The 24,355-nt window shown below is 42.7% G+C and overlaps 1 protein-coding gene across 3 annotated transcripts in view; it reads left to right on the forward strand.

Moving 5' to 3' along the window:
- Nucleotides 1-24,355, forward strand: part of epb41l5 (erythrocyte membrane protein band 4.1 like 5) — a 37,112-nt gene that overhangs the window by 11,014 nt on the left and 1,743 nt on the right. The window contains exons 3-26 of one of the 3 annotated variants that reach the window (XM_026144395.1): nucleotides 761-865; nucleotides 1,792-1,834; nucleotides 2,059-2,137; nucleotides 2,273-2,317; nucleotides 3,282-3,334; nucleotides 5,731-5,851; nucleotides 6,157-6,244; nucleotides 6,446-6,534; nucleotides 6,636-6,705; nucleotides 8,755-8,924; nucleotides 9,555-9,661; nucleotides 10,527-10,545; nucleotides 11,303-11,348; nucleotides 11,529-11,647; nucleotides 18,691-18,842; nucleotides 19,211-19,308; nucleotides 19,457-19,591; nucleotides 19,813-19,880; nucleotides 20,563-20,637; nucleotides 21,271-21,352; nucleotides 22,276-22,356; nucleotides 22,471-22,533; nucleotides 22,760-22,908; nucleotides 24,162-24,270. In XM_026144395.1, the coding sequence (XP_026000180.1) occupies nucleotides 761-865; nucleotides 1,792-1,834; nucleotides 2,059-2,137; nucleotides 2,273-2,317; nucleotides 3,282-3,334; nucleotides 5,731-5,851; nucleotides 6,157-6,244; nucleotides 6,446-6,534; nucleotides 6,636-6,705; nucleotides 8,755-8,924; nucleotides 9,555-9,661; nucleotides 10,527-10,545; nucleotides 11,303-11,348; nucleotides 11,529-11,647; nucleotides 18,691-18,842; nucleotides 19,211-19,308; nucleotides 19,457-19,591; nucleotides 19,813-19,880; nucleotides 20,563-20,637; nucleotides 21,271-21,352; nucleotides 22,276-22,356; nucleotides 22,471-22,533; nucleotides 22,760-22,908; nucleotides 24,162-24,270 (2,166 nt within the window). The remainder of the gene's footprint in view (nucleotides 1-760; nucleotides 866-1,791; nucleotides 1,835-2,058; nucleotides 2,138-2,272; nucleotides 2,318-3,281; nucleotides 3,335-5,730; nucleotides 5,852-6,156; nucleotides 6,245-6,445; nucleotides 6,535-6,635; nucleotides 6,706-8,754; nucleotides 8,925-9,554; nucleotides 9,662-10,526; nucleotides 10,546-11,302; nucleotides 11,349-11,528; nucleotides 11,648-18,690; nucleotides 18,843-19,210; nucleotides 19,309-19,456; nucleotides 19,592-19,812; nucleotides 19,881-20,562; nucleotides 20,638-21,270; nucleotides 21,353-22,275; nucleotides 22,357-22,470; nucleotides 22,534-22,759; nucleotides 22,909-24,161; nucleotides 24,271-24,355) is intronic. The other 2 variants (XM_026144396.1, XM_026144397.1) reach the window with 2 other exon arrangements.

Below are 24,355 nucleotides of genomic sequence, written 5' to 3' on the forward strand. Positions count from 1 at the left end.
CATAGTTGTGCTGTTATAGCCTCAGAAAGAATGTCATGTAACTGGTTTGGTTGCATGAAGTGAGATAAATTGGAAACTCTAGGCCTAGTATGTTAGAAACAATGTTACCTGGCACATGGAAAAGTACTGTGGCATCCAGGGAACGTTTTAACTAAAAAGGCTTGTGCTCCAGTAACCGGGGGTGGTGAAACCTGGTAAACAGCTGAAACTGCACCTGTTTGATCAAATAATTCCTACTTTCTTATTATGGACGAACAGACGCTGCCAGCTCGATCAGGCAGTGGTGACCGATTGGTACCGATTTTATAGGCTGATTCTAAACTCCTGAACACTAGAGGACTATGAGAACTGTGGAGCTGCAGATTGATCTCGGATGCACACAAAGCTTCTGTCATGAGATGTGACTGCTCCTCATGGAAATGTGAGACTGAGAGGAGAGCGGTGTATATTTGAGATATTTCCCAGTCCCAACGTGAACGCAGGCAGTGACTGGTACGGCCTCGTCAGAGAGGGCAACACCTATTCAGCTTCTGACAGCTTAACATTTTCTCTAATCTCTTCCACACAAGTCAGAATGTATTCCAGGGAATTATATTATTTCCCATAAAAAATTTTCCAGAGCTGCAGGCATTGCAAAGACTGATCAAATAATCAGTTTTATCATTTATAAACTTCTTGGAGGCCGAGGCAACCCTAACTTTCATTAATGTGCTGAAACAAGAGCACTGAAGTCTTCTCTTTCGTGTGTTTGCCTCTACAGAAAAAAGCCAAAGGCGAGGAGCTGTTTGAACAGATCATGTACCATCTGGACATTGTTGAGAAAGACTACTTTGGAATACGCTTCATGGACTCGGCACAAGTTCCAGTAAGCATGGAGGGTGTCTTGTGACTCTGTACTGGTTGTTTTTTGTTTATTTATTAATAAAAAAATTTAATGCCTGACTAAATCTGCAGACTTCCTGTTAATACTTAAAGTTAACATTTTTCCCCCATTACAGATATTGGATTGATGCATAAAAAGTAAATGTTTACACACTGTTTGTTTACTTTTCTAACTTTTAGCACTTATGTTATGGAGAAATATACATCTTATTGTATTTGTTGGGTAAGGAGTTCATTTTAATTTATGACTGTATTATAGTAAATATCAAAAATTTAAATATCTGTTCTTTATCTGTATGTCGCTGCCGTATAATTCTGTGTCATGCTTTTATTTGATATGATACCAAGTGTCTCTGACAGTCATGTTTTAGCCACATATCCCACATTACTGCTCTCCCAGGAAAGGTTGAGACACAGACTTTCACTTTCAGGGCTTAAAGGCTCGGTCCACTCTGGGAGTCGGGCTGTCCTCTTACACAAACAGTTTGAAGTCATCGGTCTCTCGGGGACTCTGTTCCTTCACTGGGAAACTCAAAGGCAGGCAAACAGGAGGCAGGTTTAGAGCGCTGGGAGAGGGAGGGCTGCAATAAGGAATGTGGGGGAGAGAGATGAGAGAGTGCTGTTCCTCTGTTATCTATCTCTGTCTCTGACATGGACACAGACGCCTCCCTCTCTCTCTAACATAGTTCATGCCTCGCAGAGCCTGAACTTCTAAGAAGAAACCTCGAAGAACAGCGCACTTATTAACCAATTAACTCAAGTGGTCGCTTTGTATCAGTTGACCACACCAGTGCTTTGTTTCTATGTTCAGTAAAGGCGCATGTATAGTAATGTTGCTGTTGGCTTTCATGTTAGTTTTGCTAAACCTTGCTGTGTTGATTTAATTGTTGTTGCTTTGTATTCTTTCAGCATTGGCTCGATGTCACAAAAAGTATCAAGAAACAAGTGAAAAGTGAGTATTGCAGCCCAAACACATTGATCCCTGTGTGAAGAGCATGTTTACGTTTTTGGAAGAGAAACTCACCAGCTGGGATTCTCCAGCCGACATCACAAATGGATTTCTTTGAAATGTTAGAGGCCAATACGACTGTGTTCATGTGAATAACACGAGGCACACATTACACGCTATTGTGTTATTAAATTTCATAAATATCTTTTTTAAATTTTTCCATTTAGTTGGCCCTCCTTACTGCCTTCACTTGAGAGTCAAGTTCTACTCCTCAGAGCCGAACAACCTGCACGAGGAGCTCACCAGGTGGGCTTAGACACCCACACCTGCATTTCTTTCCTCTCATTTTAAAATCCCACTGTAGTGAACTTTAAAGGAAGTTTTGCCACGCACCACTCAGAAGGGTGAAATATCTGATAATTTCCTTCTGCTTTCTTTCAGATATCTTTTTGTGTTGCAGCTGAAACAAGACCTCCTCAGTAGCAAGTATGTAACTTCTGTTTCTTGCGTACACTTTTAAGCGTTTGCATGTTTTAAGTTGTCAGGTGTTAAGAATGATGCCTGTTCCCATATTTGTTCTTTACATTCTGAGGTTTCTTCTGCTTGTTCAGAGCAGAAAATGATCAGCATTTTTCAGCCTCTCTGCTCGAGCTCTCAAAGCATTTTTATACAACAGGTCTCATTCACGTGGGAACACTTCCCTGACAGCTGTTAATACAGCTGTGCTGTAACTGTTTGGTAACTAAACAATCCTGCACTGTAGCCTTTGAATTTAAGTAAGAAGCTTTATTAGTTACCAAGGCGTGGACAGCTTTTCAGTCAGGAATGAAAGTTGGAACGTTTGGCTTACTGAAAGGACACGGAGACATTTACATAGGACGTAGCTGCATTTATTTAAAGGTCAAACTACGTTAGGTTTTTACTTCTGCTTCAAAAAAACGCTCAGTGTGCTCTGCAGACTGTCCTCAGTCATAGTTTCTAAACTCTGACTAGTTAAAATGAACTTGTCCTGCTCAGATGTGATCCTTTTATAAATGTTGGGTTTGCAGTTTTTACCTTGTAAGCTTAACGTTGGGTTACCGAGGAGTTTGTTATTAACAACAGCTCGTCAAACAAGTAAATTCACTGAGTAAGAGAGATGTTGGCAGCGTGGGGGGAACGTCTACAAATCTCTATAGTTTACACAGATCTGAGGAGACACTCGACTGTTGAACTCTGGCTAATGTGTTTAAATGTGAATCCTTTGTGTTGGTTTTCTTTGCCCTCTAACCTTCAGAGCCCTACAGGATTATATATTGACCTGCTGGTCATTGGAGTGTAGATGCCTTCATTCAGTCATTAAATAGAGATTAAAATATGGAATTCTGATTTCCTCTTTATGGAAGGGAACCTGCAGGCTTGAGCTTCATGGGTTTCACTACGATTCATTTTTGCACGTCTGTGTTTTTAGGCTCGAATGTCCGTTTGACACAGCGGTGGAGTTGGCTGCCTTCTCACTACAGGGTAAGCACATCAGTGTTTCACACACAGCTTATGTTTTATGTAGCTGGTGATTGTTCTGGTCTGGAGATTCGGCTTAGAAAGTCAGTGCAGCCAGATCTTACAGCAGCTGGAGAACTTTAGTCCATGCAAACTAAACGAGGCTGCAGAGCTGTAGCCTCAAACGCTAACTTGGTGTTCTTGGTGAGGTTGTGTGCCAACGAGGCTCTCACATCACAGATGCGTATCTGGAACCAGTCATGGCAGTCTTTGACTTACACTCTGAGCTCCTACCTTCACACACCTGCAGTAGCTGTTTCATAAGTCCAGTGTTTACCTGCAATGAGCCATTTCAGAGGTGCTGCAGAGGAGCAAAGACTGAGTCGCTGGAGACATTTATGGAATGGGCTTGCGTGCACCAACCCTTGTGTGCTCACACTTACACATGGTCATTGTGGGTAAATGCCAGCTCATTAGTGCTCGATCCTCTTCTGTGGCCCCCTAATCCAGCACCCTTTCTGCCTTCTCCCTGCCCCTCAGCTGAGCTTTCTAGCTTTATCTTCAACTTTTTCACATTTCTGTTGTTGGTCCACGTTTAGGGATAGGCTAAAGTTATATTTTCTCCCCCTTTATCCCGAGGCTTAGCTCACAGCTGGACTAGCTAAACAATGAAGATCACAAACCTGAGCTGCTTCTGTGTATCCAAACACTGAAGCCGTAATCACGACTCTTTCTTTCCCTTCTCTCAATTTTTCTGTGTGATGGTTTATTTCTTATGCTGGCAGCTGGAAATACCCGTTACCTCATTGGAGACTTTTAGGTGGGTGATTCAGTATAAAACCAGTTAAATCTGAGGAATTCATGCACACAGTAGTGTTCAGAAGTCTCGAGCAACCCCTCATTTCTTTATGTTTTGCTTCCATGGAGCCAGACTTTCCTGTAATTTTCAAAGTGCTCTTTCTTTGGACGATGGCTGCTTTTTCCTCTCGCTTTCAGTCCAATCCTTGTACCCGACCGTTTTCAGGGAAATGCTTTTGTTTAAGCCGCGTAACTGACCTCTAAATCATCCAGACACTCAAAGACCCCTAACTCAGTGTTGTGCCTACACATAAGAGGAAACATAGCAAAGAACCAATTTTAAATTTGATTATTGTCTTTGTTACAAGCAGCCGGCCACAGAAACTCGGCATTTATTCTCTTCCTCAGTTAAGAAAATGGTAAAGATAACACAGACTGGCATAAAACAGTACTTTTGCACCGTCAATGTGATTTCCAGAGAGCTGTTTGCTGAAAACGTGGCAGCAAACAGAAGATGACGTGAACAGTATGTGAAAGTCAAGTTCTTAAGGACACAGGACCTGAGAGATGCATCTGGAGCTTCATCTGATCCATGTACGGAAATGGTTTCAGTGGGCGATCAAGCAATTGTGCAAACTCTCTTCATGCCTTAAATACTGTGTTTCCATGTATGTTTGCACAGTCTATAAATTGTTGTACCCATTTCCTATTTTTCTAGAAAAATATAAAGAACAGATTTATTTTTATTAATTCATGTAATTATTTAATTTTTAACCCTTCTAAGCCCATCGGAGCGTGCACGCTCTTATTTGTGTAACTATCTTTAAATCCCAGCAGAAGTGCAACCACATAAGCTAGCGCTATAATTTCTTTTGCATATGAAACCAGAGGAGTTGCACTTGCATATCATGCAATCAACTTGTCCCAGGTGGCAGTTTCCTTCCACATATGGCTTTCCAAAAATTGTGTAAAAAGTGCTGGCAACAACAAAAACACACTCCACAAACACGCTTTGCTGATCCGATCAGCTGTTCATAGCACTCCCTACGTCGGAATAAATATCAGGGCGAACTATCGCATGTCCGCCATTACCTGCCATAACTGGAAGTGATGTCATTTTTCATGGGAAAGTTTTTTTTTTTTTTTTTTTTCCATTACAGGGCCTTTCAAAGGTTAACTGGTGTTTTTGAAAGTCATGCTTGACTTTATGGCTTTTTGTATAGTTTCTGAGAGGCTTAATTCCACTGGTGGAAATAGTTTATTTTGATGAACATGCTATTATTATATTTATTTTGTTTTTCCTGCAGTTTATAAAAATTGGTGTATCTCAAAAATGAAACTATGAAAACACTCAAAATACATTTCCTGTGGCTGGAAACTATTTTGGGCAACTTTTTTGCATTTACAGTTTTGATGGATAAACCTGAAATTTCTGTAACTAGAAATGTGCGTTTACAAAAACATGTTTTTATGTAGTTACTATGGACTTCATGCATACATATTATTAAAATTTGGGATGTAATGGTTGTATTGATGTATAGCAACTTGAAATGTTTGGTAAAATGCTGAATGGGGGGGGATATTCCATCATTAACTGTAAAGATGCGTCTGTGTGTTTGCAGCCGAGTTGGGCGACTGTGATCCATTAGAACACAATTTGGATCTCGTGTCAGAGTTTCGCTTCATGCCTGAGCAGACAGAGGAGATGGAGCTGGCTATATATAACACATGGAAGGAGTGCAGGTAAGTGTTTCGTTGTTACTGAGGTAGTGTGTTTATGAGCACAGGTAGAAAGTCATGTAATGGCCACGCTGCCATATACGCCAAACATCTTAGGACTGCTCTTTCATTTTTTTAATTTAATTTGCACAAAGTTGTTTTAAATCACAACCGAAGGTAAAGACCCGACGATTAAAGAGATCCCCAACAACCAGATGAGTCCACAGCTGGTTTGGGGGATGAGGAGGCAAAGGGAAAGCACATGAAGCGGTGGCAGGGAAGGAGGGGAGTGTAGTCTGATGCATGCGTTTCCTCCTCACCTTTTTCAGAGGTCAGACACCAGCCCAGGCTGAGATCAACTACCTGAATAAAGCAAAGTGGCTCGAAATGTACGGGGTGGACATGCATATGGTGAAGGTAAGTGACACGGTCTTTCTGTACCGTTTACACACACATCAAGCACACGTAGGATCCCAAACAGGAAGTGCCCTTGATGAAAGACAGGAAGAGAAAGGAATGTGCATCGCAACATTAGCATATGATAAGATCATAATGTGAGCTCTTTGATGTGTCTTCTTTCTTCTCCCTTCCTGTCTTTTCATCACTTCTGCCCTGCAGGCTCGAGATGGTAACGAGTACAGCCTGGGCCTGACACCCACTGGAGTTCTGGTGTTTGAAGGACAAACTAAGATCGGCCTTTTCTTCTGGTACGTTTCATTCGGACCCAATTCACTTTTTTTTTTTTTTTTTTCTTTTCATGCTTTATAGACATAATATTTTGTCCTGCCTTCCTGTGTGACTGTCTTAGGCCCAAGATCACTCGTCTGGATTTCAAGAAGAGCAAACTGACGCTTGTGGTCGTGGAGGATGATGATCAGGTGATCACGTGCGCACACACACGATGCACACATGACGGGCAGCAGACCGTGGAGAATACGGAGTAGACGGGCAGTATCTTCTTAATGTTAATAGAAACAAAGTAAAACCAGGTGTAAAAAAAAAAAAAAAAAAGACTAAATTAAATTCAAAATATAGATAAAATGTCTTTAACACCTGCAGTGTGATCACATTATTCAGCACATCAGGTGCGAGCAGGTGTTTTTGTGTGTGCGTTAGGCTGCAAAGTCTCCATTACAGTGGCTGTTCTGAGTTTTTCACTCTGAGTCATAATAAACTCAAATAAAACCGAATTAAAAAAAAAAACCTTTAATGAAACTAAACAGAAGTGAAAAAAAAATCAAAATGAAATAAGAATAAAAGCTAATTTAACAAAATTCAAACCTTGTATTAACTCTAGTTGCTGCACGTTTGCTCCTGTTTGAATGAGCTTTTATCATTTTTCTCAGCTGGTCTGGTTGAAGTAAATTAGAAAATACCAGACGCTATAAAAGCTAAACTTTGCAGCTGTAACTCTACACTGTTCGATCTCATGAAACTCACTGAACACATCTAATGTGTCAGCTTCCACAAAGAAACACAAATCAGGATGAATTTCAGCATTTTGAGAAAAGTTCATCTTACAGTGTAAAATCATTTTCTAAGACCTTTCAGAAAATTCCAACAAACAACATTTTTTGTTGTTTCTTATCAAAGAAAAATCCCCCCAAAAAACTTGGTTTGATGTTGTTCCCAATCCATATTATAACAGGGAGGTGTGTGTGTGTGTGTGTGTGTGTGTGTGTCCGTGTGTGTGTGTGTCCGTGTGTCCGTGTGTGTGTCCGTGTGTCCGTGTGTGTGTCCGTGTGTCCGTCCCTCGGGTCTTTGACTGAGGTTAATAAAGGAGCCTGCCCCCTCTGGTATTTCTGGTATGCGCCCCCCAAACCTCCCAACACACACACATTCTCGTTTTGTTGTCTTAGCAAGGACATGTAATTGACATAATGCAATGCCTGACCCTAAACCTAATCGTAACCCTGACATTAAAACCACATTTTGAGCATCAAAAAGCTTGTGAGGATCAGCGTGTGTGTCCTCACAAGTATAGTGGAATGCCAGTTTCTGGTCCTTATAAAGACGTCTAAACAGGTACACACGCACACACAGTTTTCACCTCCTAACTCTGTCCTTTAACAAATGTATGCTGTAGTAATGTGATGCGCACACACACACACACACACTTTGACAGTAAACCCGTCTGCTCGGGTGGAGGAAGTGAAGCAGTCACTTCCCCTCATCTGTCACTCTAAATTTCAGACCATTTTTTTTCTAACAGCTGGCCAGTCTGTTAACTCACGTGACTGTTTTTTGCTGAAACCCCTGTTGTGTAAAGGATGTTGTGTTTTTCCCCCTTGGAGTGGGAGGTTGGGGTGTAGCTTCATGCATGTGTGAAATACCAGAAGTACACCTGAGAATAGATGGAAATGCAGGAACAGTGTGACTGGCACTGGACCGGCTCCAGGTCTTGTAACTGGCTGCAGTGCCAGGCGGGCTTTCATCCACACCTCTCTGAGAAATCAAATTAATGAGGCAGCACCTGCGCTGGTGGTACAGCCGTTCATTCCTCGCATATCAGGCCCCTTCAGTAAGGAAAGCTCTGACTGTACTCCATCGCAGACGCAAAAAGCTGGAGGTTCGATGACCAAGCAGTCATTCCTATTACACTTCAGTAAGTCTATGCATGGCTAAAGTACATGCGTAGTTGGGGCATGTAATGCAGACGTGGAAAAAATAAACTTGTTATGCAGTTTTTCCTGCCCCAACTAGTTTTTCTGGTAAAATGCAGGGATTTTAAACTATACTTAAAATATTAGATTCATCATAAAAATTGTAAATAAAAAATAAAGACATCACTGGCTTGTTTGAGTCCTTTTTACCTGCCAGATCACTGCTGCACTTTCAAGTTCTACTCCAGCTGCAGAAGTTCACAATTTGCTCTAATGATGTCAAAACGCTTTAATCGAGTCCAACCCTGTCCCGATTCGCCTCAGGGTAAAGAGCAGGAGCACACCTTTGTCTTCAGGATGGACCACCCCAAGGCCTGTAAGCATCTCTGGAAGTGTGCTGTGGAGCACCACGCTTTCTTTAGGCTGAGAGGACCTGTGGAGAAGAACTCTGCACGCTCTGGATTCATACGCATGGGCTCACGCTTCAGATACAGGTGAGAGATGCACAGCCAGGGCTGTGGTTGTTCAGAGTCTTTGTGTGTATGTGGTCTTAGTCAGTTTTACGTAACCTTACATCCCAGATCATAAAAAATATAATTCCCAAGCTTTTTTAAAAAGGAAATCACAGGATAAAATTAGGATTTTAGCTCTGAGAAATATGGTTGTGGTGGGAGACTCAAACGTAAACTGGGGATTGTGGCAGACTGCTCGAGATTAATATGTCACAAATTAGATGTGTGTGTTTGTCATTGTGCGCCAAGAAGACCGTCTCAGATTGACAAACAGTGCTTAATCACTCTCTATACATGCCAAGTAGCCCATGTGTGTACACACAGATACTTGCAGTGGTACTGACAGGCACTTGGTATCAACATGCTGCAGTAGCAAGCTGCTTCCCAACTGTGTGTTTAAACATTACCCAGTTGGATAAGCTCTGCAGTAATGTTGTTTTAACACGGGGGTTGAAGGGGTTTGTTGTTAATGAAAGGTTATCGCCTGGATGCTTTCAGGGTTCAGCAGGGGTCATTGCTGCGCCTGTTTTTGCCACAGAGCATCGTTAAGAAAGAAATGTTTGTTGGGAACAGTTTGCAACTGTAAAGAAATTCTTGTGTTTGCACGATCAGCGGCAAGACTGAATACCAGACAACAAAGGCCAGCAAAGCAAGGCGCTCGGCATCATTTGAGAGGAGACCGAGCAGACGCTACTCGAGAAGAACCATGCACAGCAGAGGTGAGCCTGAAACGTGACAGTCAGCATTAACACTCACGGGAACAAATATTCATGGGAGCATGCATCACAACATCAGGGGAAAATATTTTATAGTAGAAAGTATTCTTGTGACGTTTTTCCTGTCAGTTTAACTTCTGAAAATTAAAAACACTGACTGATTGGCCACAAAGGATTTCACCTGTGAGTTGAATGAATAAGAGCTGAAGTAGCTGGGAAGGCTTGCACCTGTGCACACAAGGTCCCCCTATGTGCACTGCGTGCCGAGCCGTGCAGTCAGGAACACTGTACGCTTGGGACACAAATGAACAGAGCTTTAGAAATCCTCTACTCCTTGTGTAAAAAGCATACGATGACCTGCTTGCCCCACTTAGGCAGAGCTACGAGCACTCCTCATCACCCGAGCAGTGCCCCCTGGATTAGCTATGTGAAGGCTAACGTAGTCTCCAAGATGAGCATCATGCCAGGGGGCCTTTGTGTTGCAGGGTCAGGAAAAACCGGTTCGTACTGGAGGAAGGATGGAAGGAGAGGTCCTTGAAGAAAAGCTGCCCAGAGTACAGAGTAGCTCACCTTTAAGGGGGATCTTACAGAACATAAGTAACCTGCTGTAACCTCACGAGCCCCTCCCTAAACTATAACACAGGCACACCATGCACCAGTGTAAATGCTGGACATAGCCTCGACCCTTCGTGCAGCCTACACTGTAGCTTTACTTGTGTTAAACTCAAAGACGCTTCTGCAAAGAAATGACTTCAGGGTCTAAATGTTGGTTCAGCATGAACAAGAGTAAAAACAGTCACGTCTGCTGTAAACAAACAGCATTATTCATGTGGACACAGTTCTTAATGTGTTTTCTTTGCTTTTCCAGGACCGTTCAACCCACCAGAGTGAGTACAGAGATGTATAAATGTGTTCTTGTACATTTAAGATACTTTATTTGTCTTTTTTGTGACCATTTTCACATTAATTTATGTAAATGTTATGTCTCATTTATTGATTGTACGGGGGCTTTCGTTCTGAACATCCATACTGGGTCACATGATATAAATTTATCCGAGTATTTTCACTGTTTTCGGGTTAATCATCAGGTTGAGCTATGATCTCGATACAGAGCCTTTTGTTACGTGTGTGTGTGTGTGTGTGTGTGTGTGTGTGTGTGTGTGTGTGCTAAGACGTGATGTCAGCTGTCGCTTTAAGCTGTCGTGGGAACTGAGCTGCTGAGTCAAAGCATTTATGATAAATGAGACTACATTACAGCTCATTAGACTGCACTTTTTTTTAAAGCTGTGTCCAAGACTTGCTGTCTTAATTATGTATGAGGGTTTTCAAATTGCCTCAGGGCAGACGTTAAATTAAAACTTTGTCATAATTTAAGACAACTTTTATGTTTTCATTGTTCCAAAATGTGCCGCATGTGTCCTGGCCTGCAGGCTCGAAGCTCCACGAACACTTTGCCACCAATGATGGTCGCTCACCCAAATTTGCAAGACTTGAAAACTTTATTCTTATTTCTTAAATGTTCTTAGCGTTTTTTGTTTTTGTCTGTCATTTCAGTTACTTGCAGTGTAAAACCAAATAACCTGTATTAAGAATGCTTGAGCAGAGCTGTTTGCTCTTCAAATAAAATCTGTTTCTTTCTCTTAGGGCTCTTTCCTCAGGCAACGGAGTCAATTCCAGCAAAGACAGAAAGGTGAGGAGAAAAGCTGCTGTTTAATTTCTCCACTGTTATCTGGGGAAAGAGAAGAGCAGTGAAACACAGCATCAGGTTTAGATGTTATCACTGAGAGAACAAATGAAGTCAGGTTTAATCATCCGTTCAGCCATATCTGTGGATGTGTAGCTTTAACTTGTTTGCTCTGTGCTCCTCCAGGTGACCCCCAGCAGGAGTGCATGGGCAGCCATGCCCGTGGTCAGCCCGGTCGCTGCTTCTGCCTGTGGACCGATTGAGATCGAGGCTCTGCCCAGGAGTCCTGGGGGAGAAAAAAGAAGGTTGGTGCCTGCACATTTAAAGACTCCTCTAGATCTTTAATTTTTTGAGCTCGTCTTTCTCCCTGACGAGCATTTTAGAAAAGTGAATCAGGATTTTAAAGTTGATTCCTTATTTTTGAATGTCGCTGACGACTTACAGCTGCTCATTACTGTATGAAAGAAAGATGCAGGAAGACACACAGCAAAAAGATTTGGGTTAAAAATAAGGGAAGGCCACCCGGTTCCTTTTAAATGTTTTAACTGTTTCCTGATTGTTGATTGGATAAAAAACAGGCCATGATACTGGCCTCATCGTGCTGCGAGTCCCTTTGTGTGAGAATAGTTTTTTCATGTGAGACCGCGAGTATGGAACGACCCCGGAGTGGACAGGACGTGGATATTCAGTTTTTATCTTTCTACTGTATTTTTTTTAATCCCGTCATTCAGCCTCTGAGTGATGTGTAAATAATTTCAGGCTTTTTTCTGATTTGATCTGTTATTTATGGATTTATTTTGTGCGTGTGTGTGTGACTGAACACAAATGTGCATTTGCATGAATGTATGTAAGCATCCAGCTTTGTTATAAACCTCCCGTGTTTCCTTGTGTGTTCCAGTATGATTATGTACTGAGGATAATTGTCTGGCAGCACGCTGGTAGGTACAGTCAGACTGAACATGCTCTCGCTTTAACCAATCATTCGCTGTGCACTATCGGCTTTGAGACTGCGGCTTTGGAAATGGGTTTTCTTGCTCCGAACAGACAGCAATTCGCCGCCTTTTGCTGTTTGTTCCCTTTTGATCAGCATGGAATGCAGCAAATCGGTGCTGGGAATGGTGTTGTGATTTGGCTGCTGTGCGGGAATCGGCGATGTGATTTCAGCTTTGGATCTATTCTCTTTGATACTGTTGGTGCTTTGTAGTGTGTAGGTATCCTTGCTTTTTTTTCTACTGATGTCATTCTGAGCATCCTGTGAACCACCAACCTCATACTGGAAAACTTTAAGGAAAGTATCAGAACCACAGCTGTGCGTGAATCGGTGTTTATTTACAGATGATCTGTCAGATATATCATATCGTATCCCCAGAAGAGACCTCGGCTTTTATACGAGGATTTCCCAGCATAAACGTGAATGTTTCTGACCCGAACGTTCGGGTCAGAAACATTCACGCGCTCATTTGGATTTGCAGCTCGGGCTGAAACCATTTCTGCTCAGCTTCCTGTCACGTCTGTGGTGCACTGGCTCATTTTTGTTTTTAGACTTAAACAATAATCCTGGCTCACGTCCTGTGAATGTGGCTTAATGAGTCATTTGTACCCTCGGCTAAAGAGATTCCGAGCAGTTTACCAATTAGTTTACCATTGTGGTAAATGATGCCCAGTAGGAAAAAACTTAATTGTCCTTTAAATTGACATAAGACGATCTTAAATCAGGCCAAAGCATTTACATGGCCTCAGTCTGCAGACTGCAAATACCTGAAATGAGTTTATGTAATCATTTATTCATTCACTCGATTTTTCATAAAAATCTCAGCATTCCTGCTCTCACATAGATTAAAATGCTGCTGTTACACATTTCCTGTTTTTACCCCTCAGCCATAAAAGGCTGATCGGGTATTGGCGTCACCCACTGGCCGGGCGGCGTGGACGCCCAAGTTTGTGAATGTGATAACTCGAGAATGAGGCGACGTAGGATTGTGATACCGTAAGCCCCTGTACTGAGGGGCTGAGGTAGAGCACCGACTGCCTCCAGTAGTTTTAGAGCTTTTAGGAAAGATTACGTTTACGTCTGATGTTGTTTCAGCGACACGTACGGGCCGGCGATGCTGTGTTCTTGAGGCGATGCTGTCGAGCCTTCAGGGACTTCATTAAAAATGTTTCATCAGCCTAAGATCTTAAACCGAGATGACCTCAGTCTGTTTATAACCGACTGAGTGGACACGAGGAGGATGCTTTGACAGTGACATTGTTACATCACTAATGCTTTCGACTAATCCCCCGTGCTCTTTCCTTTCTCCTCTCCAGCTCTGCTTTCTCTCTCGCTTTGAAATCAATGGGGTTTTGGGTTTTTGCATGGACCCCACCCCACCCCCCATTAACCCGCCTGATAACATGAACAGTCAACAGAGAAATAAGTTGATTTTAAACTGTGATACAGACATTATAGTCTAGATTATATATAACAGGCAGAACTTCTAAAACCAACTTTATTCAGAACAACAACGCACACATAACATCGCCGTTCAGCATAAAAACACATAACACATATTATTTGTAAGGATTCGAGTGTTATAAAATTCCCCAAATGCTTTATAGATGCCGACAGTTTTGATATCTTGGGCAGTTTATATGGTGTCATCCAGATTCATTAACATGCATACATACGCTATGATCATCTCTGTGACATGTATATAAAATAAATAAGACTAATCATCAGTGGCAGCAGATTAGAAAAGCCTTGATGTTATGGTGAGAGTGGAAACATTGGGGAGTATTTCAGGCGAGCGTAACAGCAAAAAACAAAGTGAAATTAAAATGTGAGAAATACTAATTTAAAAATAACGACTGAAATTTCTACAAACTTTTTAAAAAAGGCGTTAATGAGCCCACGGTGACATCATCAGTGTCCCATACTGCCATGTGTCTTTAAAGGTTGCCCCCTCCCTGACCCTTATTCAGTCCTGTAAGCTGTTTTACTTCTCTGAACGTTATCGTAAGTGTTAGTGGGTCGGTCTCAGCTCAGTCTCTTTGGAAACAATGTAACGATTTAAAAAACATAAAATGAAAAATACAAATCAAATCTGTTGCTAAACACTGCACGCAAAACCTAAAGGTCATTGGAAGTTCACCCACTTATCATCCCGTACCATCAAGTCAGTCCCAGTTTGGACTCAAACTCCCAGGAGACCCGTCGCGGATAAAAGCTTCTGCTCAGGAATATATAAACAGTATGAACATGGATTTGACATGAGCTATCAAACATCAGCCCCTAGAGGTGCAAAGCCGGGTCACCGATGCCCCAGAGACGTCCAGTCACTTCACTTAAGTGTTTATGTGACAGCACATGTCACACCACACTTCAGTGCACGCTGGCAGACGTGTTGCAATAAGCTGGATGGCATACTCCTGACACCGCAGAGCTCGTCACGCAAACCCGCGTCTTACTCGTTTATCCAGAATGATTTATGCCCATCAGAGCAGCTGCTTTTGTCACTGAATAAATGGTAACATATTTACACAACTTGTCACAGTTATTACACACTCTCCTACGTTCATGTTATCAGCCTCCTGCTGCCTTCTTTATTCCCTTTCTTTTCTTTTAACCATCTTCTTCTTCTGCACAATAATTGCTTTCCTCCCAGTCTCACTCTTTACTTCACCTCACACACCCTGTATCTTCACTACCTCATCACCTTCCCTTTGTCACTCTTTCACTGCCACCCTGTTGTCCTCAGGTGTCCTCTCCCCTCCATCCTCCCCGCTCTTTTTCATCAAGGTTCCCCAAACGGAGTGGGACAGATCCGACCAGCTGGCCGCCGTCTCACCAGCTGTACCGGCGCGAACTGGTCTGCACGCTAATGAATGGGAAAGGCTCAGCAGTGAAGTGACTCGCCTCGCCTAGTGCGAATGTACAGATTTGTGATTAAGTGAAGCGTTCCTCAGCAGAAGTCTAACACTACCCACATCCCCCCCTTTCCCTTCAGTCCATCTCTGCACCTCATGCCTCTGCTCCTTGACCTTTGGCTCAGTGACAGTTTTGAAAAGATAACTTCCCATTGCTGCTTTCCCTCTGCTTCCTTGGCCTCTCCTTTCTGTCCTCCTCCCCCCTCTTTTTTTTCCTCCTCCTGACCTTCATGCCAAACCTCAGGGGGGAGGCTGGCAGGCAGGGGTGAGATGGTATCAGGCTCAGTTTTATGAATTCAATTCCAGTCTTGACTCTGTGAGGAAACAGCAGGTCACAGAGGTTCTGGGGGATTTAGGCTGGTCCTCTTCTGCTCCTTTCCCCCCCTCAGTCTCAGAAACAATTTCCTGTGTTTGTAATATTTCACACACTACTGCTGTGTTTAAATTCAGTTAAACATTTTTATAAATGAAATGAATTCGATTTTTTTTTAAAGTGAATCTGTTCTTGCATTTCTGCTGCTCTGTTTAAAAGGGAGTTGGATAAGAGGGTGGGTGTCGTTCACCTGTAGGCAGATTAGTCTGAAAGGGTTTTAGCTGTAGGTGAAAAATGAAGCTAACGGTTCACCATGTCTATTTCCAAATAATGTCTGGATTAGTTAAATTCTGTTTGAAGGTTTTATTGTTGTCTAATCATATTTTATGTTGAGCTTCTGTGAAAGCTTCTGAAATGAACCCGATGCTGCCTCCCCATTCAACTTCTAGCAAGAGATCGAGCTAGAATAATGCATTGAAACGTGCTGCAGTACAGTAACGTCTACCTGCGAGCATGCCACAGTTAAATGCTGAATAATCACGTAAATAATTCAAATGCACTGATCTTACATGGTAATTACACTGTTTATTGCACATCTCAACCAAATGAAGATAAATATGTAATATTACGTAGTTAATTGTTTACAACATGACCAAAGCGTTTGTCTTTAGAAACTGTGTTCGATTTTAAATCAAAGCAGGATAGTTTTAAATAAAGTTAGTTGTATTTCAGATCAGTCTTATTTTGAAATGATGAAATCAGAAAAGGCTCCAACTTTGGATGTTTGTTAGAAATATTTTATTTAACACGGTCACAACTTTGTCATTCTATGTTCAATTGTTTTAAGCCAATTAAAAAAGCTAATAAATACACATTGGAAGTAAGTCGTACATTTACGTTCTCACCTTTGCTTTAGAATATAGTGAAAATAACATTTTATTGTCTGTAATGTGATAAAGTTTGTGTTTTCGGTTTGGAACAAATCAACTTATCATTAGTGCTGCCACGATTAGTTGACTAGTCACGATTACGTCGACTATCAAAATCGTCGACGACTGATTTAATAGTCGACGCGTCGTTTGAAGTTTTGTCAGATCCCAAAAGACGCAGGAATAAGTAGCAGGATTTAAGAGTGTAATAACAGACATAAACAGGAGATGGCAGCACTGCATGTACAAGGATGCCAGCTGCCGTTAAACCCCGAAGAAGAAGAAACTGTGTCCCAGAATTCATAGCGCGGCCCTGCTCAGTTTCCAACAATGGCGGCAGCTAGTTAGTCTTAATATTACTCTTATTATTCTTTCTGGGTCACAAAAACGGTTAGCATATTTTCAGGCGAGAATGTAGCTGTGTAAACCTCAAATATCGGCTCAGTTTATCAAGACACCACATATTTTCAAAAGCGCTCCGACGTTTTCGGAGACGTCTGTTACCCACTAGCTCGATAGCTAGCCGGGGGCTAGGCTCACTAGCGCCGTGAGAACACCGGACTCCCGGCAAATCGTTTTCAAACCCACCGCCGTCTTTCACTTCTCAGGTTAAACATATATGAGTCACTTAGATAACTTAAAATGTTATTGTTTGGCTTTTTTCAGTGTTTTATTTGTTCCTGAGTAAATCGGTTTGGATGAGATTAAAGTTATAGTTTTTACACAGCTGAATAAACGTCAAGCAGACAGCTGATTATCAGAAGTGTGAGATGCTGGAGAATTTACTCCGGTGTCCTTTTATATTTTAGATAGCAAGGAGTTTATTAAACTTCACCGAAACAATCTGCAAATGTCATTAAAATTTAATAAACTATCATCTTGTCTTTATTTTTAGTTAGCACAGACCTGAAACACTTAAAGCTGTAAGCTAATGATAGTTATATAAGAGCAGATGCTGCTGGTGCAATAAGCTGTAGTTTTACGTCCAATGGATGATGATCTGATTAGTCGACTAATCGCAAAAATAATCGGTGACTAGTCGACTATCAAAATAATCGTTTGTGGCAGCCCTACTTATCATCACCCAAAAAGCTCCTGATTGTAAGTCTTCGGCCCAGTTTGATACTTTACATGATACTTTGATACTTACATTTGTCACGCTGTAATATTCAGTCAAATCCTGGTGATTGTATAATTATGTCGATATATGTGAGTCGTACCGGGTTACTGGATTACGATGTAGGATTTTTCAGTGATCTTGTATCGGATAAACGTGTGCAAACAGATATTTAAAAACGCTGCTTCTGTTGTGGAGGACTGAATAAAGACTAGGGAGTAACCGGTTGCCGGTTTCAGTTCCAGTCGGTGTGCGTCTCCTCGGTGGTACATGCATCTGTCATACTTGCCTTCGTGTCTTATTCCCCACGCGACGGCTCGATTCTCCTCACGGTGGATCTTTTAACATATTTATTGGATTTTTGAGCCCACGTACAAAGAATCGCACTTTTCTTCACATCTTTTTGTGTGTTGTTCTTTAACCCCTGTACTCTCCAGGCAGTATGTTGTAATATACAACATTTGTTATGTTTTGCTGTGTCTTCAGGCTACAGAAATATGAGGTAATTACAGAGCTGCTGGAAGAGCTTCTGCTAAGATCCGTGTGTCAAATGTTCTGCTTCAAGCACCTCTAATTCTGAGAATATTACACCGCATTATTTCCTGCTGAAGTTATTTTGTGGGCAGTGTTTTTACCTCCGGAGACATTTTTGAGTGGACTCAAACGTGGTTTCATACTTATGTTGTAAAATACAATCGTTTTATCACATGTCGGCAACGTGACCCTGTAAGTTAACGTTGGTGATGATGCTAATGGTTAATGACTATGGATTACAAGTACAAGTACTTTATGCTTTTCTTTTGGTTTTAGTAATAATTATTTGACATATTATTGGATGTTGGTGTGTTGCTCTTAAACACCTTCTGCTGTATCAGCGCGGATCAGTTCTGTCATCACTGCAGAGTCTGTACATACGTTGTCGAGGTAAGCTGTATGAATCACAATCCTTTTCTTCCAGTTTGTGTTAAAAACCCATAAAACAGCCTCTATTCTCTGTTTTCTCTTTGAATGTATTTATCATTAACCCTTCCATCCACAACTCAGGCTGAATCTGCCATGCTTTCTCTTCTTGTATGTCTCTAGTTTGCCAGTGGTTGCTGACCTAATGGAGACGTGTGTCGACGATGTCCTCAGAGGTCCCGTTGTCCCTGCAGTCACAGCTATCGAGGAGCCCGTACAAGCCGCTGCCTATGCCGGTGCTAGCGTCCCTGCAGAAGATGCGCTGAGTCTCGCTGGTAAGGCTGCAGCGAACTGGCCAATATTTAAAAACTCTCCTTAGAAGCCAGGCTTTAAAGAAAACTGCTGTAAAACAATAAATGTCTGTTTTAAGAGACTGACATAACTGCAGTTTTTGACTCTATAGCCTCATTTTTCACCGTGACGGCTGCCGCCTGGTGCGACCTTACTGACCATTGATTCACTTATATTTTTCTGTTAATGCAAGCAATAGTTACACTCAGCCAACACCGTTATGAAAAAGACCCAGAGCTGACTGTTAATAAACATCAGTGTCCTGAGACGAGACGATCACTTGCTAACTATATAAATAAAGCGAAGATAACTCTGTTTGTTTGTCTTTCTGTGTTCATGTGCGGCGACTCAGAAGCAGCAGCTCGTCTGAAGCAGCTCGAGTTGGAGAGCAGTCCGCTTCTCGCTGCGCCGAGAAATAACATGAACGTCAACGTGGCCATGAACAACCAGGCGAGTGTTTGTTATTTCCTCTAAAATCAGACTCTGCTTGCTTTGATGGAGACCAGCAGCACTTCTGTGTAGTTCACTGGCAGTTCAGCATAAACAAACACATGTGCGGCACAGCGTGATGAAGCCTCTGTGACATCTGACCCAACAGGACGATGTGGTGAAGCTCACAGAGAAGTGCGGGCTGAACAGTGCGGGCAGCAGTCCATGCGTGACTCCGCTGCGCACCCCGGAGGATCTGAAGAGTAACATCCTGAAGGCTCAAGCCGAGGCGGCCGCGCTCAAGGTGCGCAACAGACCGGGGGGTGAAAAAGAGGGCCCTCCGATGTACTCTGATTCTGCTTATCCATCAGAGTGAAAGCCTCATCAGCTGAGCGGTCTTTAGCTAAGCCTTCAGTATTTTGTAGCCTTTTGTTTTTAAACACATTTAAATCAAAACAGCTAAAGTGACGTTTTGATTCATGTGTGTGAGCCCTCTCCTCATAAACGCCTGTTTGCTCTGTGCAGGGGGCTTTGGAGGAACACGCTGTGATGCTCGGAGATAAAAACTGTAACCTGCAGGAGGCTTCTGCGAGGTACGTTTTCACTCACCTGCACTTTCAGGAATATGATAACTTCTTATGTTCAGCTTCAGAATCAAAGAAAATAGAATCACGTTTCCACTCAGACTGTTATTTAACCCTTTAGGATCTTTGCATTAAGCAGCTCTTCAGAGCGCACCGTGCTATCGGCACAGGGCACACTGTCACCGCGCCTCATTGTCTTGAAACTCGGCCTTCGTTCCTTCATCTTACTGAGTCATGCCAACTGTCAGTGCTTCATCCCAGCCAATCACAGCGCTCGCTGCTGCTCGAGCTGATTAACCTCTTGAATATTTATAAGGATTATTAGCATAGCTCACAACGTTACGTCAGCCGCAGCTCGGCAGCGCTCCACAGAATGACAAACGAGTCCACGACGGCTCGTAACCGAAGCAGCAAGCGACTCACGCTGGAGAATAAACAACGTTGGATTTGGCAGATTCTGTTGTTGACGGTTTTAGCAAATGTTTCCTGTTTGCATGTTGTTCTAAAAGCATTTCTACTGAAACTCATAATAATGAAACCTGTTTAAAAGTAATTTGTTTACTCATGTAGTCGGAGAAGTTTGACCTCCTGTCTTTCTGTGGTAACCACAGTGAATGTTTTATGCAGGAATAAGCGTTATGTGTGTCTCTCTGCCAGGTTGAAGGTGCAGTAACTCGTCTCTTTGTGTTAGCAGCCGCCCTGACGTCCAGGACACCTGGGACCTGCTGAAGCCACCATCCTCCCTGGTCTCATCTGCAGGCGCCAGGTGAGCCTTTGTTTAGAAAAACAAAACATTACTGTGGTTTGTACTTCGTTGCATCAGATCTCTCACACGTCATAGTTAAGGCCTTGACAAAGACCAGTGACAAAGTGTCCTGGCTTTGTAGGTTGATTGAAGTTAAGGTAAAGAGTTTGATTTTTCATAGTTAGCAAAAGGTGATTTGTTTTCAAGAATGTGTTAAGGTAAGCTTAACACAAAACATGTTGCACATTTAGATCAAATGGTTTAAAATAATGTTAACAGAGATGCATGTAAAGTCCTGCATCAGCCAAACAGGCAGTGAAACATTAATGGGGCAGATTAAAGTCCTTATAGTGTTTGCTGACATCTGCTGGTGTGTTTGAGTAATGCATTCGTGCATGTGTGTGTCTGTGTGTCGGCCCGGGTGTGTTAAATCACATGACTTGAGTTCTGCCTGGATACTGCTGCCGTCTCTGCAGAGAGTGACACATAAAAGCAGACGCACAGTTAGCTGTGCTGTGTGAGTTTGTGCTCTTAAAATTTGAGTTTAAAAGTGGCGAAACTGTCTTTGCTGGTTTTGGTGACTCGCAGTGTTAAAAGTTGTTAAAAGTACGCGGTCACATGCTTGTGTGATACCATTTCTTCTCCTGTTTTCAGCGCTGAGAGATTGGCTGAAGATTTAAAAGCTTCTGTTCCCAAAAAGTCCTCCGAGTCGACCAGTGAAGCCCCGGCACCAAAGGTAACGTGACTGCACGCTCACAGGTAATGACTACTGTTGTGCTTTACACTCACCAGCCACTTCTTTAGGCACAGCTTGCTAGTATCAGACTGGGGGATTTGAGTTCAGTGAACTCGTCATCAGGTTCATGAAGTCAGTCTGAAACTTTTGTGGTGTTGTGCGTTGTCCTGCTGACACGCTGTGGTCATGTGGGGATGGATGCGGTCAGCATACTGAGCCCCCACCACCACCATCACACAACCAACAGCCTGAACGTGTTGGATGCACCAAATTCTGATCCTACCATCTAAATATCATAAATGGAAACCTGCCAGACCAGGCAAGCTACATTTAGCATATGTAGCCTGAGTTTGCTGTTCTTAGCTGACTAGCATGGCACCCCATTCTGCTTCAGGCTTTAATCTGCTGTGTTCTGCATAAACTCTGCAAATGGCTGTGTGGGAAAAATTTCAGCTACGTTCAGAGTCACTTACATCACCTCCCGATGCTCATTTTGAACCTCAGCAGGTCGTCTTTCTCATCTACATGCCCAAATGCATAAAGTTGCTGCCATCTGATTGGTTCATTAGATATTTTCATTAACAAGCAGGTGAGGTGGGTTGTGAGTGCATATTGATTACTCTGTGAAAGTAGGTTCAGTCTTCAGTGTGATGTAATTGGTAACAATAGCAGGTCGTCCACTTGATCCCGGACTGCTCCAGTCTGATGCCAAAGTATCCTTGAGCAAGAAACTGAAGCGAGTTGTTCTGAGATGCATTCATCTGATTGTGAATGTGTGAATAAAACACTTTGCGTGAGTAGAGTTTATTTACCCTTCAATCTGTGCCTACGCAGCCCGGTGTTTGCGTGTGACTAACACAGGAAGTAGACGGTTTCTTTAGTGCCTGCGTGTGCTAATAAAGAGTGTTTGCATCACGCTGCAGGTTAAAGCAGAGGAGGTCGACCTGCAAAGCGCCGCCCCACTTTCTGACAACCTTATTGACTTCACTGATCCAGCTCCTGTGGTAAGAATTACTGCACTGTGTCCTGAATAATCTGCAGTGAAACTCCCACTGCATGTGTGTGGGTTAAAGTAGACCTTTAGCGTGGATGCTAACATTCTTCTGATGTTGTTGTAGCTCCCACCGGTGCAGCCGACCAAACCTCTCATCACACCGCGCTGGATCGTCCCCACAACCGCTGTGAGTTTATCAGCCTCACTTTTTAAAAGTTCACCTGTTTATGTTTTTTCCAGGTTTGGCTGTGAAATGTTAAAATGTTTTAGAAGCTGTTTTAACTGCATTCATTGTTCTGAACCACGAGGCTTTGGACTTCTCTGCACTTCCATAGTCGCTGTGCAGTTTGGCTAATGTAGAGGCGCTGTAGACACTGACCTCGGACCTTCTCCTTCACCCCCTTCTCACGCAGCCTCCCGGCGCCTTTACTAACGGCCTGCTCGACCTTGACCCCCCGCCTAAGGTCAACCCTCTTCTCCCTTCAGATGGGGGAGCATCCCTCACCTCAGCCCTCCCTCACCTCACTCACACACGTAACGCCGTCTCCACCCTCTCCACCAGGTAAAAGTGTTTGCATTTTGAACCCAAAGTTTGTTTTTTACATCGCAGCCGTCGCTGAAGAGCATGAAACGTCTCCTCCTCACTTCACTGAGCCTGAAGTTTCAGAAGAGAACATCCCTGAGAGTTTAACAGGAATCGTTAAGAGCCTTTTGTTTGTGGAGGAAGAGACAGCAAAGCAAATTAGTTATTTTTCAGGTCCTTTATGCACAGCTTTTTCTTAGTTTTTTATGATTTTGTTTGTGAATGAATCAGTATTAAACAATCAGAAATGAAAAACAATACTGAACAGCAGAACTTGAACACATGCTTGAGCTGAAAGCAGGTGTTTCAGTGACAGCAAGTCAGAACATCACAAATCAAACTTTCTGTGAGGATCTCTGAGTTCAAGCAGACGTCTCATTCACGCCTCAGTTCTTCAAAAGTTGTGATTAGAAGAGTCTGAAGGATACGACTCTTTAACCTCGTAATGTGACGGTGTGTCTGGTTCTTTTATGTTTTCCTTACATCGAGCCAGATTTTTAAATCACCAAACTGAGCTCAAGATCACATTTGTGCTTTGTCACCTGTAAATAGCGATGGAGCTGGTTTCACTTTGTCAGACTCTAAAAACACGGGTGGATGTTTTAGCGTTTTCATGCAGGTCGAATGAGAAATTTATTGAAAAATAAAAGCTGCAGTCAGAAAAACCCAAAAAACCCACAGAAGGCAAATATACGGAAGAGGATTAGTGCCACCGAAAATTCTGTTGCAGAATTCTGAGAAAAAGTCAGAATTCTGACTTCAATTCTGGAAACGAAGAAGAAAAAAGACGTTTTTTTCCATACAAATAAAAGGACGAGTGATTTTTATTTTCTTTCTTTTGTTTTGTGTGTACAGTAGCTTAAATATATGTATTGGAGCCTTGCATTTTGTTTTCCATACAGGAAGTCATTTCTGATTCATAGGTTTATACATACAGGTTCGAGCCCCGGCTTGGACAGTCTCGTCGTTGTGTCCTTGGGCGAGACACTTCACCCGTTGCCTACTGGTGGTGGTCAGAGGGCCCGGTGGCGCCAGTGTCCGGCAGCCTCGCCTCTGTCAGTGCGCCCCAGGGCGGCTGTGGCTACAATGTAGCTGCCATCACCAGTGTGTGAATGTCTGGATGACTGGATGTGTAAAGCGCTTTGGGGCCCTTAGGGACGAGTAAAGCGCTGTACAAATACAGACCATTTACCATCAAATCTGGGCTTTCAATGTCACTTTTTTTTCTCCAGTGTTTCGAAGCTCCTACGAGGTCGTAAGTGTGAGATATGGACGGTTTATAGAAGCCTGACTGCTAACCATGTGACCTTAACTTCTCGGCCATTTTGGACACACAACAATGTAAATTCAGTGCATAACATTTTATTTTACTGTTGATCGAACGAGGTAAAATTATAAAGCTATTATTAAGTTGTCGCAGGTTGTC

This window comes from Astatotilapia calliptera, chromosome 16, assembly GCF_900246225.1.
Source record: "Astatotilapia calliptera chromosome 16, fAstCal1.2, whole genome shotgun sequence".
Taxonomy (NCBI): Eukaryota; Metazoa; Chordata; class Actinopteri; order Cichliformes; family Cichlidae; genus Astatotilapia; species Astatotilapia calliptera.